Here is a 17,189-nt window from a genome sequence, read left to right on the forward strand (position 1 = left end):
GTCACAGTCTTCAGCATCACAGCAACCACGAGTTACTTCTGTACAGCAATGTACAGACCAGTGCTATTCCACCTAGAAGAATGTTTGATAGGAAAACAATTTGAACCTGGTCGAGGTTCATCTGATTTACAGCCTCTGAAAACCAGAGTCAACAATGAGTTGTTTCCAACTCGATGGTAATGAGTTAGGTTGAATCTGAGTTACCATCATTTTCACCTATATTTTCTTTTTACTTCTAAGCAGGATCTCAAATTTAATCTTTGTTCATTGTACCTACTCTAGTTGATTCAGACTTAGGGTGAATCATGCGCTTGCATGACCTCCTCCTGATACCATTGTCTTCCAGTTTTTTTCTAGTCAGTACTTCCTGCAATTGTAATCAGTAGAGTGAGCAGACGCAGCTACTTTATTCCCTGCAGCAAGTCTCAAACCCTCTCTCTAATCTACAGAATAATTTACTTGCATGCTGCCAGACTGTTCTCAAAGTCATAGCACAAGTAAGCACATGCACACACAGAGGTTACACACTGTGTTTATCTTATCCGTGTACACCTGATCTCCACTGTTTCTAGTTTCCAGAGATTCTGTTCAGCCAGATGTCATCATTTAATAGTTCAGATCAATGGTTTGTACTCAGAGTTTTATGACCCCGTTATTGTGAGCATGGCAGACTCTGGGGCTTTTCTTTGTGCATTTTGTTGCTTTTGTCACAGACACTGAAGTTTCCGAAGATTTCTCTTCTGGGATGGAGTGGTGGTGGGATAACGGCACTTGTTGCAGCTGCAAAATACCCATCTTACATCAACCAGATGGTGATTTGGGGGGCCAGTTCCTATGTCACTGATGAGGATGAAAGGATTTACCAGGGTAGGTTTAAGAACTGGACATGGCTTAACAGCCACACTTCCCTTTCCTTCTCCCACCCCATGTTTTCTATGAGAGAACAGATAAATCACATCTCTTTTTTTTCTTTTATTATTTTTGTGTGAGTGTACCGTCAAATCAGATCTGACTGGTACAGGAGGAGATTGTCCCTCCTTTCCCGGCAGAGCATCTGGTGAATTCGAACCGTGCGCCTCTGGGATTGTAGTTGCAGCTCCTTGCCACTAGGCCACCAGAGCTCCCCTATAAATCACATCTCTTAAACTTTCAGTTCTCAACTCTACAAGGGGAAGAATAATGATTCTTAGAACTATGCAGCTTAACCAGTCTGTGCTTTAAAGTTTTTTCTTCCTAGAAATGAAAATTTATGACTCAGGAAAAGACTATGAGAGACAAATGGAAAATAATGTTATAATGTGAAAGGGAATATGATTTTCCAGTATGGCACTTTCAGTTCAAAGAATTTCTTTTCCATTTTCATTTTTAAATTATTGAGGGATTATTTATAGATCAAATTGGTTTTCCATTGAGTTATTAATACACATTTTGTTTTAGGATGTTAATCGTATTACCTACTTTGTAACTATACCCTTGCAAGCATTTTTTGTTTGGTATCTTAATAAAGACTACTGTTTTTGCTCAGATGAGGTGATAGCTGATTGTTATGATTTGCGTCTCTCTGGGAATGAATAATCTTTATGTATGTATGTATGTATTTATTTTATACTGGCTTATTTGCAAAGTTCATATACATTGTTTTTCACTCTGTATCTTTCCTATTTCCTTCACCCCCTAACTACTGATCTGGAACATTTTTTTCATCTGTTTGTTTCTTTTTGTTTTTGCCATCTAAATGTCATCTTTGGTGAAATGTCTATGATAATATCTACTTATTTTGTGATTTTTTTTAATTCAAGTGTTGAAGTTGTCTATAAATTTTAGCAATGAATCTCATTTCACATATGTAATTGACAAATTTATTTTTTTTTTTCATTCTCTAGGTTCTCTCTTTACTCTTCTGGAGAACTCTTTAAAGTAAATGAAGATTTAAATTTTAGAAGGTTTCAGTTATCTAATTTATCCTCTATAGATTGCATGTCCATTATATATGATACTCTGTTTAAGCTGTAGCTGAGGACTCCCAAGTTTGCCCCAGTTTTTTCTTAGATGACCATTATAGTTTTAGTTTTTACTCTGAGGTCCTTGATCCATCTTGAGTTAATTTTTATGTATGGTGTCAAGTGTAATTCCATTAACCTATATGTTTGTTTTTGCCCCAGTACCAGGCTCTTTCGACTACCATGGTTGTGTGATAGGTTTTGATATTGAGAAGTATGAGACCTCTTGATTTGCTCAGTTGTTGTTGTTACATACTGTTGTGCTGAATACTAACTGATAGTAAGCTGAGGAACAACAGATCTGAACCCTGCTCTATCCTGTGCCATCTCTCTCACTTCCTGACACACTAGAGCCCATTGCAGCAGTCATTGTGTCTCTACCTGGTTGAATCTTCCTCTCATTTGCTGACTCTCTGCCTTTCCAAGTATAATGTACGTTTCCAAGGAATAGGCTCTCCTAGCAACATACCTGAAGTGTGTGAGGTGAAGCTTTACTGTCTTTGCCTCCAAGGAGTATTCTTGCTAGTTTCTTCAAGACTTACTTGTTTGTTCTTTTGGCACTCTTTTGGGATGTTCAGTGCTCTTCTCCAACACCACAGTTCAAAGGCATCAATTCTTTCTGATATCCTAATTCATTGACCAGCTCTCAGATGTCTAGCAAGTGATCAATAAGACAGTGGCCTCAATCAGATGCTCCTCACACTGACATCATTGTTCCTCACTAATTTGGAGAGGTCCCTGACTGCAGACTTTCTCAGTGCAATATATCTTCTCTACTGATATCCTGATGCCTGGAATTAAGGGTGATGATTGTGGATCCAAGTAAGGTGAAGTTATTGACAGTTTATCTTTTCTCCATCTATCATGATGTTGCCTGTAAGTCCAGTAGTAAGAATTTTTGTTTTCTTTCACCTTCTTTAGGACGAACCTGTTTGTTCTCCTGGCAGTCCATCATATATTCAATACTCTTCTTCAGCATCACAGCTCAAAGTCATCAATTATTTTTCTATCACTCCTAGTCATTGTCCAGCTTTCTGACACATAGCAAGCAATTGCAAAGACTGTGGGCTGGATCAGACAAACCTTAGTCTCCAGACTGACATCATTGATCTTCAGCACTCCAGAGAGGTCTCTGACAGCAGACTTTCCCAATGCAAAGAATAAATCATTGATTGCACAGAATTCTATTATTCTAATCTCCAGATTCATTTCTAGCACCACATCCATGTTTTCCAACTACTGATCGTTCCTCTGTTCCCAACTTTTCCATTCCAGTCACTCATTATTATAAATGCATCTTTATTTTGCATGTTCAATCAATTTCTGACTGCAAACGTTTGCAGAAATCTTCAATTTCCTCCTTTTTGGCTGTAGTTCTTGGTGCATATATTTGAATGATAGTGGAATTCACTGGACTTACTTGTTTGTATATGGACATTATCCTGCAACATTGTATTTCAAGATGAATCTAGAAATTACTTTGTAACTATGAAAGCAACCCTATTTTTCCTCACCTTTTCATCTCTAGCATAGTAGATCATATAATCATCTGATTCAAAATTTTCCATGGGCATTATTTTATTAGAGAGCTTTAGTTGTAGGTAGTTGCACTAACACAAAGGCAGGCTTTTCAAGAAAAATATTTCCTCCCATATGACTTATAGAAATCTACCTGTGATCAGCAGAGATGACAGCTACATTCAGAAAGCAACCCAAACAAAGAATTATGCAAACTCAGACAAAATCACAAGTGCAAAAATAGGGAATTTGAGACACAAATCAGTAAACAAGGACAAAGGAAAACAAAATGTGGGACTAAACACTACAGTTACATAACTTCCAAATAGAGAGGAAATCAAGGTTATTTCAAAATGAAGGGACTGTTTTAAACTTGGAAACAACACATTAAATTACAGTGTACCTCAAAGATGATTTTACTTTCATTTATTGAAAAACAGGAAATCATAAAGATTTAATAAACACTAAAAAATATATGCAACAAATAAATCGGCAATATTTTTTAAAGGGAGCAAAATAACAGGAATAATATGGAACTCAGCCTATTTTTAAGTTGAAACCGACTAAAAACAGATTTTTCTATGGGTTTTAAAGGCTATAAATTATACATGAGGAGACTGTCTTAAGGACTTTCCTTTGATCTAGTTTTTACAAATACTGTTAATTTCTGTTCTTGATGGGTAGCTATGTCCTACCACTACACAGTACCTAGACTGGTGACATCCTGCACTTTGGTGGCCTTTGGCCTTGTCAGGCACAATGGTCATGAAATTTCAGTCTGTAGGCTGGCAACTCAATGAGTCATTCCACCTTCAGCCTGGTTCTTAATTGAGATCTCTGGGCTCTTTGAGAAGAGAGAATTGTGTGCTCCAGTATATGGGTGTCACTAGAGTAGAAAGTAAAACTGACAGGAACCACTACAAACCCCCTACCTGTCCTAGCTCACAAACTGACTTCCCTTCAGGCCAGTGGGTTTATCCTCAAATCTTTTTCTAGTGGAAAGCAGCCTCAAACACCCCATCCAAGATAATTAGGGCCAAGCTGGACAGAAGCTTCCCTCACTGTATTTTACTTTTTGCATGGAAAGCATGACATATTTTGTTTAGTCCTTTATATTTTAAGTTTGTACTTAGATTTTTACCCAGAGTGCTGTGGATGCCTGTATTAGAAAAGCACAAATTAGGGACTTCTGGTCCAGTAGTCTATCGGGAATTGTGTTACTAACCTAGAGGCAGTACCTTCTGGTGGTTCAAATCCACCAGCAGCTCTGCAGGAGGAAAAGAAATAATCTTCTCTTGTGTGATTTACAGCCTCTGAAAACCTTCTGAAGGGTCAACTGTGAATTGATTTCAACTCAATAGCAATGAGTTTGAGCTTTTGTGGGGGTTTTTCTGAGTCCTTTTTAGGGGTTTTATAGCTTGGATGAATTAAATAAGCTGTTTAATAGTAATATTCTAATCTACAGCATTATGATAGATGGAGAAATAATTGAAGCTTCCAATAATTTCATCTTGCTTGGATCAATAGTCAACACCCTTGGTATCAAAAGTCAGGAGATCAGAAGATACATTGCACTGTGCAAGTCTGCTAGCAGGGACCTCTCCAAAATGCTGAAGAGTTTGAAGACTAAGATGTGTCTGATTCATGCTACAGTCTTTTTTTTTAATCACTTGCTGTGCATCTGAGATCTAGACAATGAATAAGGTTGACGAAGAATTGTTGCCTTCTTTAATTGAAGGATCACTAACAATAATTGTTGATTTTTGAATCCAAGTGAAATTAAATTCTCAAAAACATAATTTTTTTTTCTCCATCTGTCATGATGGAGACAAGGTACAGAGAAAGGAAACCACCCTAACACACCATTCCTGGCCTCATCTTACTGCTAGAACAATAGGCAACATCATGGTAGATGGAAAAAATATTGAAACTGTCAACGACTTCATCTTAGCTGGCTCCACAATCAATACACATGATACCAGCAGTCAGGAGACTTAGTGCATTGGGAACATCTGCAGTCAGAGACCTCTCCAAATTACTGAGGAGTAATGATATCATATTAAGTACTAAGGTGCACCTGATTCAGGCTGTCTTTTCAATCACTTGATATGCATCTGAGAGCTGAACAATGGATAAGCATAACAGAAGAATTGATGGCTTTGTACTCTAAAGTTAGAAAAATATTGAATATCTAATGGTGTTGATGAAGGAGCAAGTTCAGGCTTCTCTGAAGGACTTGGCAAAAAAATAAAGCCCTAGGAATTGATGGAATACCAGTTGAAATATTTTAGCAAAGAGATGCTTCCTTGGATCTGCTCACCAGGTTGTGCCAAGAAATCCATAGGACAATTACCTGACCAACACACTGCAACAGGTCCATATTTATTCCTATTTAAAAAAAAAGTGACCCAACAGAGTGTGGAAATTATCAAACAGTATCACTGAAGTCTTCAATATGGATTGAGGCTCAACATCAAGAAAACAATGATTCTCACCTCAGGGCCAATTGGCAGCATCATGATACATGGTGAAAAGACTGAGGTTGTTAACAGAATTAGCTTGCTTGGCTCTATAATAAACACTTTTAGTACCAGCAGCCAGGAAATTAAAAGATGAATTGCATTGGGAAAGTCTGCTGTCAGAGACCTCTTCAAAGTACTGAAGAGCAATGATGTCAGTTTGGAGACTGAGGTGTGCCTGATCCAGGCCATAGTCTTTGCAGTCACTTGCTATGTTTCAGAGAGCTGGACATTGACTAGGGATGATAGAGGGAGAGTTGATGCCTTTGAACTGTGGTGCTGGAGAAGAGTATTGGATATACCATGGACTGCTAGGAGAGCAAACAGGTTTGTCCTAGAGAAGGTGAGACCAGGCTGCTCCTTGGAGGCAAGGAATCTGAAGCTCTGACTGCTCGGGAAGGTGAAGGGACAGTGCAAGAGAGGAAGACCCTTGATGAGATGGATTGATTCAGTGACTGGGATAATAAGGGTAGGGGTGTCAGAGACAATAAGTTGGCACAGGATAGAGCAGGGTTTAGGGCTTGTTGTATATAGGATCACTATGAGTCACAGGCAACTCGATGGCACACAACAACATCATCAGTAATACCACACAGTAGCAAAATCCTGCTGAAAATTGTCCACAAAAGACTGGAACAGTACATTAACAGAGGACTACCAGAAATACAAGGTGGGCTTAGAAGAGGTCTTGGTATTAAGAGACATTATAGCCAATGCCAGATAGATGTTGGCAGAAAACAAAGAGTACCAAAGAAATGTCTGTGTTTCATTGGCTATAAAAGGCATTTGACTGTGTGAATCCCAACAAATTGTGGCTAACCAAAAGGAACATGGGAATCCCAGAACACCTGGTTTTCCTTATTGGGCAAAACCTATACTTGGACCAGCAATCAGTCCTCAGAACAGAGCAGGGAAACACTGTATGGTTCAGAATCAGGAAATGAGTGTATCAGGGATGCATCCTGTCTCCATACCTTTTTTTAATGCAGACTCTAATACAGAACAGATCATTTGGTAAGCAAAGCTTTATGAGGAGGAATGTGGTATCAGGTTTGGAGGAAGACTCATCAACAACTTACATTATGCAGATGACACAACACTGCTTTGCTGAAACTGAAGAGGACCTGAAATGCTTGCTGCAGAAGACTGTGATCTTCAATATGGATTGAAGCTTAACATAAAAAAATAAAAACAGATTCTCACCACTGGGCTAATTAACAACATCATGATAGATGGTGAAGAGACTGAGATTGTTAACAGCTTTAGTTTGCTTAGCTCCACAATCAACACTCTTGGTACCAGCATCCAGGAAGTCAAAAGACTAATCCATTGGGAAAGTCTGCAATCAGGGACCGCCCGAGAGTATTGAAAAGCAATGATGTCAGTCTGGAGACTAGGCCATAATATTCTCAGTTACTCGCTATACATCAGAAAGCTGGACAATGTCAAGGGGTGATAGAGAATAGATGCCTTTGAGCTGTGATACTGGAGAAGAGTATTGAGTATACCATGAACTGCTTAGGAGAACAAAAAGGTTTGCCTGGAGAGGGTGAAATCAGGCTACTCCTTGAAGACAAGAATTCTGAAGCTTTGTCTGACATGCCTTAGGTAGTTGCAAGGAGGAACCAGTCCTTGAAGAGGGACATGTTGTTTGGAAGGGTGGAGGGACAGTGCAAGAGAGAAAGACCCTTGATCAGATGGATTGACTCAGTGAGTAGGGTAATGGGGGTAGATTTGTCAAGGACAATAAGGTTGGCACAGGATAGAGCAGATTTCAGGGCTGTTGTACATAAGGTCGCTATGAGTTGCAAGCGACTTGGGGGCATATAACAACAATGACAAGAATTGTTACATATACTATGCATAGATTGTGATACCCTTGAGATACAGAACCAAGAATAAACAAGCAAAACTAACCTCATTTCCATAGATTCAATCCCAATTAATGACAATCCTATATGATACAGTTTGGAAGCAGGAGCAGCATCCACTTCCATAATAGCTTGCCTCCGGAAACCCTATGAACCTGGAGAGAGGATGAGAGACACACAAGTGTTGAGGAGTCTCCTTCATAGGGTCGCTATGAGTCACCTGCGACTCGACGGCACTTAACAACAACATATGATACAGAGAAGTGTTCCATAGGATTTTCTTGGCTGTAATCTTTTTATTTTGCATATTTTGAGTAGGTTATGTTCTTTTTTTAAAAAAATGGTGATTTTAATGAAACTTTACAACACAAATTACTTTTTCATTCAGCCATTTATTTACAATATGTTTTATAATTTTTAAACTTTAATCCAAAAATATTTTCTAAATTTCTGGACTGAACAATAGTTTAGGTAAACTAATGAAAAAGGTCCACCATGAGCATACTGCTCTTTTAAGAACTATTAATAGGGGCTCAAAGGGACAACAGCTACTCAGAAGATTAGTAGATAAGAGTAAATTTATGCCAGTGGAGGAAGAAACACTTAGAAAAGGAAGGTAAGAATATTCCACAGATTGGGTATATTCACACAATGGAATACTACACTGCATTGAAAAACAAGGAACTCATGAAATATTATTCAAAATGGGTGACCCTGGAGAACATTACACTGAGTGAAATATCTCAGACACAAAAGGACAAATACTACATAGTGCCACTGTTGTAAAACGGGATCGGCATTGGGGTTGGAGGGAGACAGAGAAATATGGGATAAATGCTGTGTACTGAATTGAAACAGGTAAGAGAGAAAACTGTTTAAAAGGAATATATGATTAGTTATTATTGTTATGACAGGAGTCCAGAATGAAGGCTGCATAGTGGAGTGGACTTGGGGGGGCTCTTCTACTTTTCAAGGAGGAGAACAAACTGGAGGGAGGAGTGGGCAGGGAGAAAAACACAACAATGAATCAATGGAAATCCAAAATCTCTCTAAATTTTCATTAAAATTAATAATAATAAAAAGAAGAAGATATAACTAAAAAAAAAGTATTCCACACCTTGAAGAATGTAATCTGGGCCACTCAATTGTGCTTGTCAAAACAACTAGTATATGTTTATTTAAAATAAATTTTTAAAAAGAGTTCATTTTTAGCTATTGCTATTATTCCTAACTGCTAATCATCTGTAATACAGTTAGAAGTTAGTAGTTTTGGGTACTTTCTCTGTATATAAACTAATCTGAGTAGCAGAATAAGTAGAAGAGATGTATATTACATTATTGTCGTTCTTAGTAAGGTGAATCTAGTCAGAGGAATATTTTGTTTTGTTTTATACATTTTACAGATAAACATCCACTGCAGGTCACCTGCCATTCAGTTAATATGTATTTATTTGATGCTCCTTTTGTACCAGGCTTTTGTTCTGGTGAGGATGCATGGGCAAAGCAATGTCCCTACCCTTTGGTGCCTATTAGGGCAACAGATCACTCCTGGAGTACTGGGAATGCAATGGGGCAGAATTGATGGGTGGAGGGTCGTGTATTTGAGTGGTGCTTTTGTAGGAAACTGGTAGGGTAGGCCTCTGCGGTAAGAGAGCAGAAACCTGCGTTTGGAAAGGAATAAGCCATGAGTATGAGGGAAGCATTACAGCAGACACAACAGCATGTATAAAGGCTGAAGAGTACAGGGTGGGAGTGTTGAGAGACTGTAACCCAGTAAGAGACAACATGTACCATTGTCTCCCATTCTGTTCTTCAGGAATCCGAGACATTTCTAAATGGAGTGAAAGAACAAGAAAATCATTAGAAGCCCTTTATGGATATGACTACCTTGCTCAAACCTGTGAAAAGTGGATGGATGGTGTTCTCCAGTTCAAGCATCTGCAAGATGGTAGGACTTTGGAGTCAGACAAACATGAGTTTGAAGGCTTCTTTTGCCATTTGCTTTTCGTTAGACTGACTTTGAATATATTACATAGCTTCATAAAGCTGCTCTTTCTCTGTAAGCTGGAGAGAAAAGATACCTATCTCATAAAGTTCCTGTGTGAATGTGAATGCTGAGGCTTATTCCCCAAAGGGAAGATTCGTCAAGGTTTGTGTTCACAATCAGACTGAAAAACTGACCTGGAGACAAACTATTGGGACAGGAAATTTACTGTCCAGGAGGCCTTACAGATGCACAACTCCAGTGATGGCTAGCCTGAAAATTACCACTGAAGACGGGAGGAAGCAGCTAATTTCTTCACAAACAACCACAAACATGAAGCTAAGAATTACATAGATTGAAGGGAAAATGTTAGCAGTACATATGCTCAATTTAAGGGAAAAAACGACTAAAAGGGGGAATGGTTAGTTTCCTTTAATTCTAGGAAGAAATTAGAAAATCAAATATACTAAATAGCTTAAGTATAGTCATTTGGGGGACATTTGTAGGATTTACCATACAGTGAATTAAATGGGGAAATATGTTTAACTTTAGCACAATGCCAAATATAACTAGTGCTTAATAAGAGGCTGATAGTAGCATAGCCCTAGTGACACAAGGAGCTGTGCTGTAATCCTGCAGGCACGTGGTTTGAGGCCACCAGCTTCTCCATGAGAGGATGGGCAGTCTCCTTCTATGCTATTAACTGTCTCTTAAAACCCTTTGGAGGATCCTCTGTGGGTTCTGACTCTGTGGTACACAACAACAACAGTACATTACTTTTGGGACTGCTAACAAAAGGTTGTTCATTCAAACAAGCTTTTTCACAGAAGATAGGCAGTCTCCTTCCATAAAAATTTAGTCTCAGAAACCTAAGTTAATCATAAGTCAGAATCAACTCAACATTAGTAGGTTGTTTGTGTGTGTGTGTGTGTGTGTGTGTGAGAGAGAGAGAGAGAGAGAGAGAGATTATTATTGCAATTAGTGAATTAGTGAATCAGCACATACTAACTACTGTATTCTGCTGGAGAAGAATGCTGAATATCCCATGGGCTACCAGCAGAACAAATGTCTTAGAAAAAAAATGCAACCAAGGTGCTCCTGAGAGACAAGGATGGTGAAACTTTGTCTCGTATACCATGGGCATGTTGTTAAGAGGGGCTAGTCCTTAGAAATAGACATTATGCTTAGGTCAGTCAAAGAGAGTAAAACCCTCAACAAGATGGATTAACATAGTGACTGAAACAATGTGATCAAGTATATCATACTGAGGGATGGCACAGAATAGGGCAGTGTTCAGATCCATTGTTCATCGGGTCATTATTGTTGTTGTTAAGTTGTTGTTAAGTGCTGTCAAGTCGCAGGCAGCTCATGGCTACCCTATGAATGAAAGTCCTGGACACTTCCTGTATAACTTTCATCCTTTCTCCAGGTTCATAGGGTTTCCAGAGGCAAGCTGTTGTGGAAGTGGATGACACTCCTGCTTCCAATGAGTCATTATTAGTGGTAATCAATTCCAGTGCAACCACTGCTGTAATTATTTGACAGTATTGGATTGCTTAACTTACTCCTAACACAAAATGAATGCCTAATAATCCTGGCTTTAAATCATCATTATCATCATATAATGGATAGTGCGTGTCATCCAGAGACAGAAGGGGAAGCATCAGACATCTAGAGAAGCCTGCCTACTCAAGGTACCACCTGTCATTTAGCAGTTACTGCCAACCCAGAGGAACACAGTTTGAATCAATCACTTGCTCCAAAGAAGAAAGATGGATAGTCTTCCATGCAGCTTGTTGCCTCTGAATGTCCACTAGAGGGTCAGCTGTCAGTCAGTTCCTACTGAATGGTATCAACACCACCATCCCCAACCACAGCTGAGAAAGGTACAGAGCTGTGCCTGGGCGGGACTACTGAAGAAGGAAGGAGGAAAACTGATCTAGTTTCAGTACCTGCTATATGCCAGGAGCCTGGGCATCTCTCTTCAACCTCTTGACTATCTCTGACTGAGAGGAGGCCAAGGGTCAATGTGGTTAAGGAGTAGGCAAGAGATGACAGTGCAGATCCAGAGTCCAGGTTTCATACCTTCAAACACTGTGCCCTTTGTATACTACCCTATTTGTCTTGGAAATATAAGTGGTGACTAAGTCCTTGTAGTCATGCAAAATCATGTTCATCTGGAAGGTAATGGGAATACTGTGGGTGCTGTTTTATCCTGTATAAATTGCAACTTGAGAATGAGGTGTATAAACTTTGGAGGACTGACAGGAACCCAGTTACCACTTAAGATTCTATCATAAAGAAAAAGAGAAAAAAAATTTTTCAAATGCCGTCATCATTCTCTATACTTCTATGTAATGCAAAAAGTTATACATTTTTGGCGAGCTCTGGTGGCCTAGTAGCAAGAAGTTGCACTGCAATCTCAGAGGTGCACGTTTCAAATCCACCAGATGCTCTGCTGGAAAAGGAGGAACAATCTCCTCCTGTACCAGTCAGATCTGATTTGATGGTACACACAAGAAATAATGAAAAAAAACTAAAAAAATTTAAAAAAAGGAAAAGGAAACTGTGACATCTAATTTACAAAAAAAAAGTTACACATTTTTTTGTTTGTCTACTTTCCATACTACTGTACATGTATCTAAGTTTTAGTGGTAAGAAGCTGTGCTACCATCCTAAAGGCATGTGATTCAAATCCAGATGCTCTGCAGAAGGCTGGGCAATCTTTTCCAATCCAGAGTATGATTAACTGTCTCTGAAGTTCCACTGGAGGGTCAGCTATGGGTCAGTTCCAGTTCAATGACACACATTAACCACAAGAAAAATAAGGCAAGTATATTGACTGTTGTTGTTAGGTGCCATAGACTTTACAGTTCATAGCAATTCTATGAGCAGCAGAGCAAAATCCTATCTTCTCCTTTGCCATCCTTATAATTTCTGGTGTACTTGAGCTCATTGAAGAAATTGTGGCAATCCATCTGGTTGAGTAGCTTCCTTTCATTCCATGATGTCCCTCCCCAAGGAATAGCCTCTTTTTATAGCCTGCACAAAGGATGAGAGACGAAGTTTTGTCATCTTTGCATCATCTGGCTGCACTTTCTTCAAGACATACTTGTTTGTTCTTTTGGCAGTCCATGGGATATTCAGTACTCTTCTCCAACAGCATGTCTCAAAGACATCAGTTACTCTTTTGCCATCCTTATCCATTGTCCAGCTCTTAAATGCATAGCAATTGGCCTGAATCTGAGGTGCACTTTATTCCTCATATTAACATTATTGATCCTCAGTAATATAGAGAAGTCCCTGACTGCGGATTTCCCCAGTGCAATACATCTGATCTCATGACTGCTGGTACCAAAGGGGTTGATTGTGGATCCAAGTAAGATAAATGACAATTTCAATCTTTTCTCCATCTATCATGATGTTGCCTATCAATCCAGTAGTGAGGCTCTTTGTCTCCTTGCTGTTAAGATGTAATCTATATTGAAGGCTGGAGTGTCATCTTTTGCAGCAAATACTTAAAGTCATCCTGACTTTTAGCAAGCAAGGTGGTGCGATCTGCATAGCACAGGTTGTTGATGAATCTTCCACAGATCCTAATGCCACATTCTTTTTCACAGAGTCCAGCTTCTCAAGTAATTTGCTCAGCATTAAAAGAGAGAGAGAAATTAAAGAAGAAAACCATAGAATATTAGAACAGAAAGAAACCTTAATAACCAAAACCTCATTGTAGAATTGACTCTGGTTCATGGCTGCTCTGTATGTGTGAGAGCAGAGCTGTCTGAGCTCCATGGAGTTTTCAGTGGATGGAGGGTTTGGGTGGGGTTTTTTTCCCCTTTTTAATTGGATCACTAGATCTTTGGAAGTTCTTCAGCGTGAACTAAAACCTTTAGAATTTCAGTAAGCAACTGAGCAGGTTAATTGGTTGTACCAATATGGAACTCCAAGAAAAACATAGGGTACCATCTAATCTGTTGTAGGAGAAAACTCTGACAGACTAGTGTTGATGTTCTGCCAGTACTCTAGTTACTAAAAGTCAAGAATGTATTCTAATATGTTCTATAAAAGGAAAAAGATATAAGGAGCAGAATCCCTTAACTCTTGAAGGCTATATTTGACAGCAAGATTTATACAGGTTACATTATTAAAGTTCCATTTACATCTATTTGTTTAAAAAGGGGTACTTACACATTTGATTTCATGGTTTCATAGATAAGAGAGACCTTTTTGATATGGGCAGAAACTGCAAGTCTTTATCTTATGAGAAAAGAGAATATTCAAGGTATTCACATAACACAGAAAAGGGGAAATACACAACAGGTGTTCCCTAAAGGGAAACAACGAGTGAAACCAATTTGATTCAGGTTGGTGGAGCTTAGAAGTATAAATTAAGCTGACCATAAACTTTGTTCTTAGGGGCTACTTTGCTTTTGACATGTTAGTGTTACATGTACATAAGAAGGGAGCTTTGCTGGCAAAATGGGTGAAACTCAGAATGAACAGCATGGAGGTTTCTAGGAATTGACTCTTTGAATTGGCCAGAGGATTTCAGAGTCAGCTCAGTATTCAACAGCTGTTTCTGCTATGCTCATGAATGACTGCTTTTACACAAAACAAACCCAAATGTCTGATTTTACAGACATTAAAATGGGGTCCAGAACTCTGTACCTGAACTCTATCTCTTTTTTATCTTGTAGAATGGTTACCTTAAATCAATCTTTTCATGCTGTTTTACAGGCAATATCTGCCGGCACTTGTTGCCCCTCATTCAGTGCCCCACATTGATTGTCCATGGGGAGAAGGACCCTATAGTCCCATGCTTTCATGCAGAATTCATCCATAAACATATTAAAGGATCACGGTAAGTCCAGATCACAGTTTAAACTTCTGCAACAGACCATTAAATGTTTAGAGCAACCTGTCTAGGACAAGAAAATTGAGAGGCTAGGAGCTTTTTAGGTGGATGCCTTCACCTCCACATTGCCAATATTACTGTATTTCAAGTACCACGAAAATACAGAAGACGAAGTTATAGTTTACAGGTAAATAGTGAAATGAAAAGATTCTCAGATTAATATCTCTTCTTGATACATTTGATGAATGTGCTAATAGGATTAAGCCATGCCTCTGGAAACTATGAACTTTGAGCAACTATGATAGTTATAAAGGCTTCATGTCTTTTGTTCATAGGGTCGCTATGAGTCGTGCTCGACTCGAAGACCATCAACAACAGTAACAACATTAATTAAAGTTTAGACTTATACCAATCTTTATTCACAAAAATAAATGATAAAATGTTTAGGGCAATAGGAATAGATATTTCAGAGGCAGTCAGACTGGATCAGGATAGGGTAGTTCAGAGGTATTGTACATAGGGTTGCTATGAGTCTCAGGTGACTTGACAGCACATAACAACAATTATCTACTTGGTAAGGCATGCGGGAGAGGGATGAGTGGCCTCCTCTCTTGCCATTTACTGCCTCTGAAAGGCCACTGAGGGTGAGCTATGGGTCAGTTCCAACTCAGTGACACACAACAACAATTAGTAAACACCATTTGAAAAACTGGAAAAATACCTCCACCATTCACTTAAATGCTGTTTTTATTAACATTTGTGTTTCTCTTTTGAGTTTTTTTTTTTTCATTATACTAGTTCATTTACTGTCAAATGGAGAAGCTGGCTGGTTTTAGGAGAGGCCGTGCACTAGGAATATTATAGTTAATGTTAGATAGATCTTGGCTGAAAGCAGAGTACCAGAGGAATGTCTGTGTGTGTTTCACTGATTATGCAAAAGCATTTGACTGTGTGAATCACAACAAACTGTGGCTGACTCTGAGAAGAATGGGAATCCCAGAACACTTGATTATGCTTATGCAAAACCTATACTTGGACCAGGAGGCCGTTGTCAGAACAAAGCAAGGAAACACTGCATGCTTCAAAATTGAAAGGGTGCATGTCAAGGATATGTCCTATCACCATATCTTTTCAGTCTATATGTGGAATAGATTATCCAGAGGCTGGGCTCTATGAAGAGAAGTATGGCATCAGCAATCTATGTTATGCAGATGACTCAACCCTGCTTGCTGAAGCAGAGGAGGATATGAAGCACTTGCTTCAGAAGGTCAAGGACTGTAGCCTTCAATATGGACTAAAGCTCTACATCAAGACAACGAAGATTCTCACCACTGGGCTGATTGGCAGCATCATGATAAAGGGTGAAGAGATTGAGATTATTGAGTTTCAGTTTGCTTGGCTCTACAGTCAACACTCTTGGTACCAGCAGCCAGGAAATTAAAAGAAAAATTGCATTGGGAAAGTCTGCTGTCAGAGACCTCTTCAATGTACTGAAGAGCAATGATGTCAGTCTGGAGACTAATGTGTGCCCAATACAGGCCATGATCTTTGCAATTAACTTGCTCTCATCAGAGAGCTGGACAATGAATGACTAGGGATGATAGAAGGAGAGTTGATGCCTTTGAGCTGTGGTGTTAGAGAATGGTATTGAATATACCATGGACTGCTAAGAGAACAAACAAGTTCGTCCTGGAGAGGGTGAAGCCAGGATGCTCCTTTGGAGTCAAGGAATCTGAAGCTCCATCTGACATACTTTGTATATATTGCAAGGTGGGATCAGGCCTTGGAGAGGGACATCATGCTTGGGAGAGTAGAGGGACAGCGCAGGAGAGGAAGACCCTTGATGAAATTAATTGATCGGAGACAATAAGATTAGCAAGGTATAGAGGGGTATTTAGGGCTATTGTTCATAGGGTCGCTATGAGTCGCAGCAATTCAACGGCACATAACGACAATTTGCTTACAAAATTAAAATACATTGTTTTTCGCACCAGATTATTCCAGTTTCCTTTACCCCCTCACCCATCAAATTGTACAACCCCATAATTAATCTCCCCTCCACCTGCACAGCCTCATCCCTCTGCTTCCACCCTCCCTCCCTCTCTTGAATCGTCATACACACTCTACAATAATGGTTTTATAGGTATTTCTCCTGTGAGACTGAGTTAGTTGACTCAGCATAATTCTTTCCAGTCTCTCCCAAGTTAGGTAATAATTTACAAAATCATTGTTCCTGCATGCTACGTAGTATTCCATTGTATGAGTGTATCATAATTACTTAATCTATTGCATGGGCTTGGTGACAGGAATGAGGCTGGAGATAGAATGATTGAATTTTGTAAAATCAATTACTTATTCATTGCAAATACATTTTATAAGAGACACAAACGCAGGTTATACACATGGACTTCACCTGATGGTATGCACAGGAATCAGATCGAC

The 17,189-nt window shown here is 39.1% G+C and overlaps 1 protein-coding gene across 1 annotated transcript in view; it reads left to right on the forward strand.

Moving 5' to 3' along the window:
- The window catches only part of BPHL (biphenyl hydrolase-like (serine hydrolase)), a 51,769-nt gene that overhangs the window by 8,587 nt on the left and 25,993 nt on the right, over nucleotides 1-17,189 (forward strand). Inside the window, exons 5-7 of the mRNA XM_006888753.1 lie at nucleotides 714-867; nucleotides 9,725-9,856; nucleotides 14,630-14,753. Of these exons, the coding sequence (XP_006888815.1) occupies nucleotides 714-867; nucleotides 9,725-9,856; nucleotides 14,630-14,753 (410 nt within the window). The remainder of the gene's footprint in view (nucleotides 1-713; nucleotides 868-9,724; nucleotides 9,857-14,629; nucleotides 14,754-17,189) is intronic.

This window comes from Elephantulus edwardii, unplaced genomic scaffold, assembly GCF_000299155.1.
Source record: "Elephantulus edwardii isolate Elephantulus edwardi_28Jun2011 unplaced genomic scaffold, EleEdw1.0 scaffold00071, whole genome shotgun sequence".
NCBI lineage: Eukaryota > Metazoa > Chordata > Mammalia > Macroscelidea > Macroscelididae > Elephantulus > Elephantulus edwardii.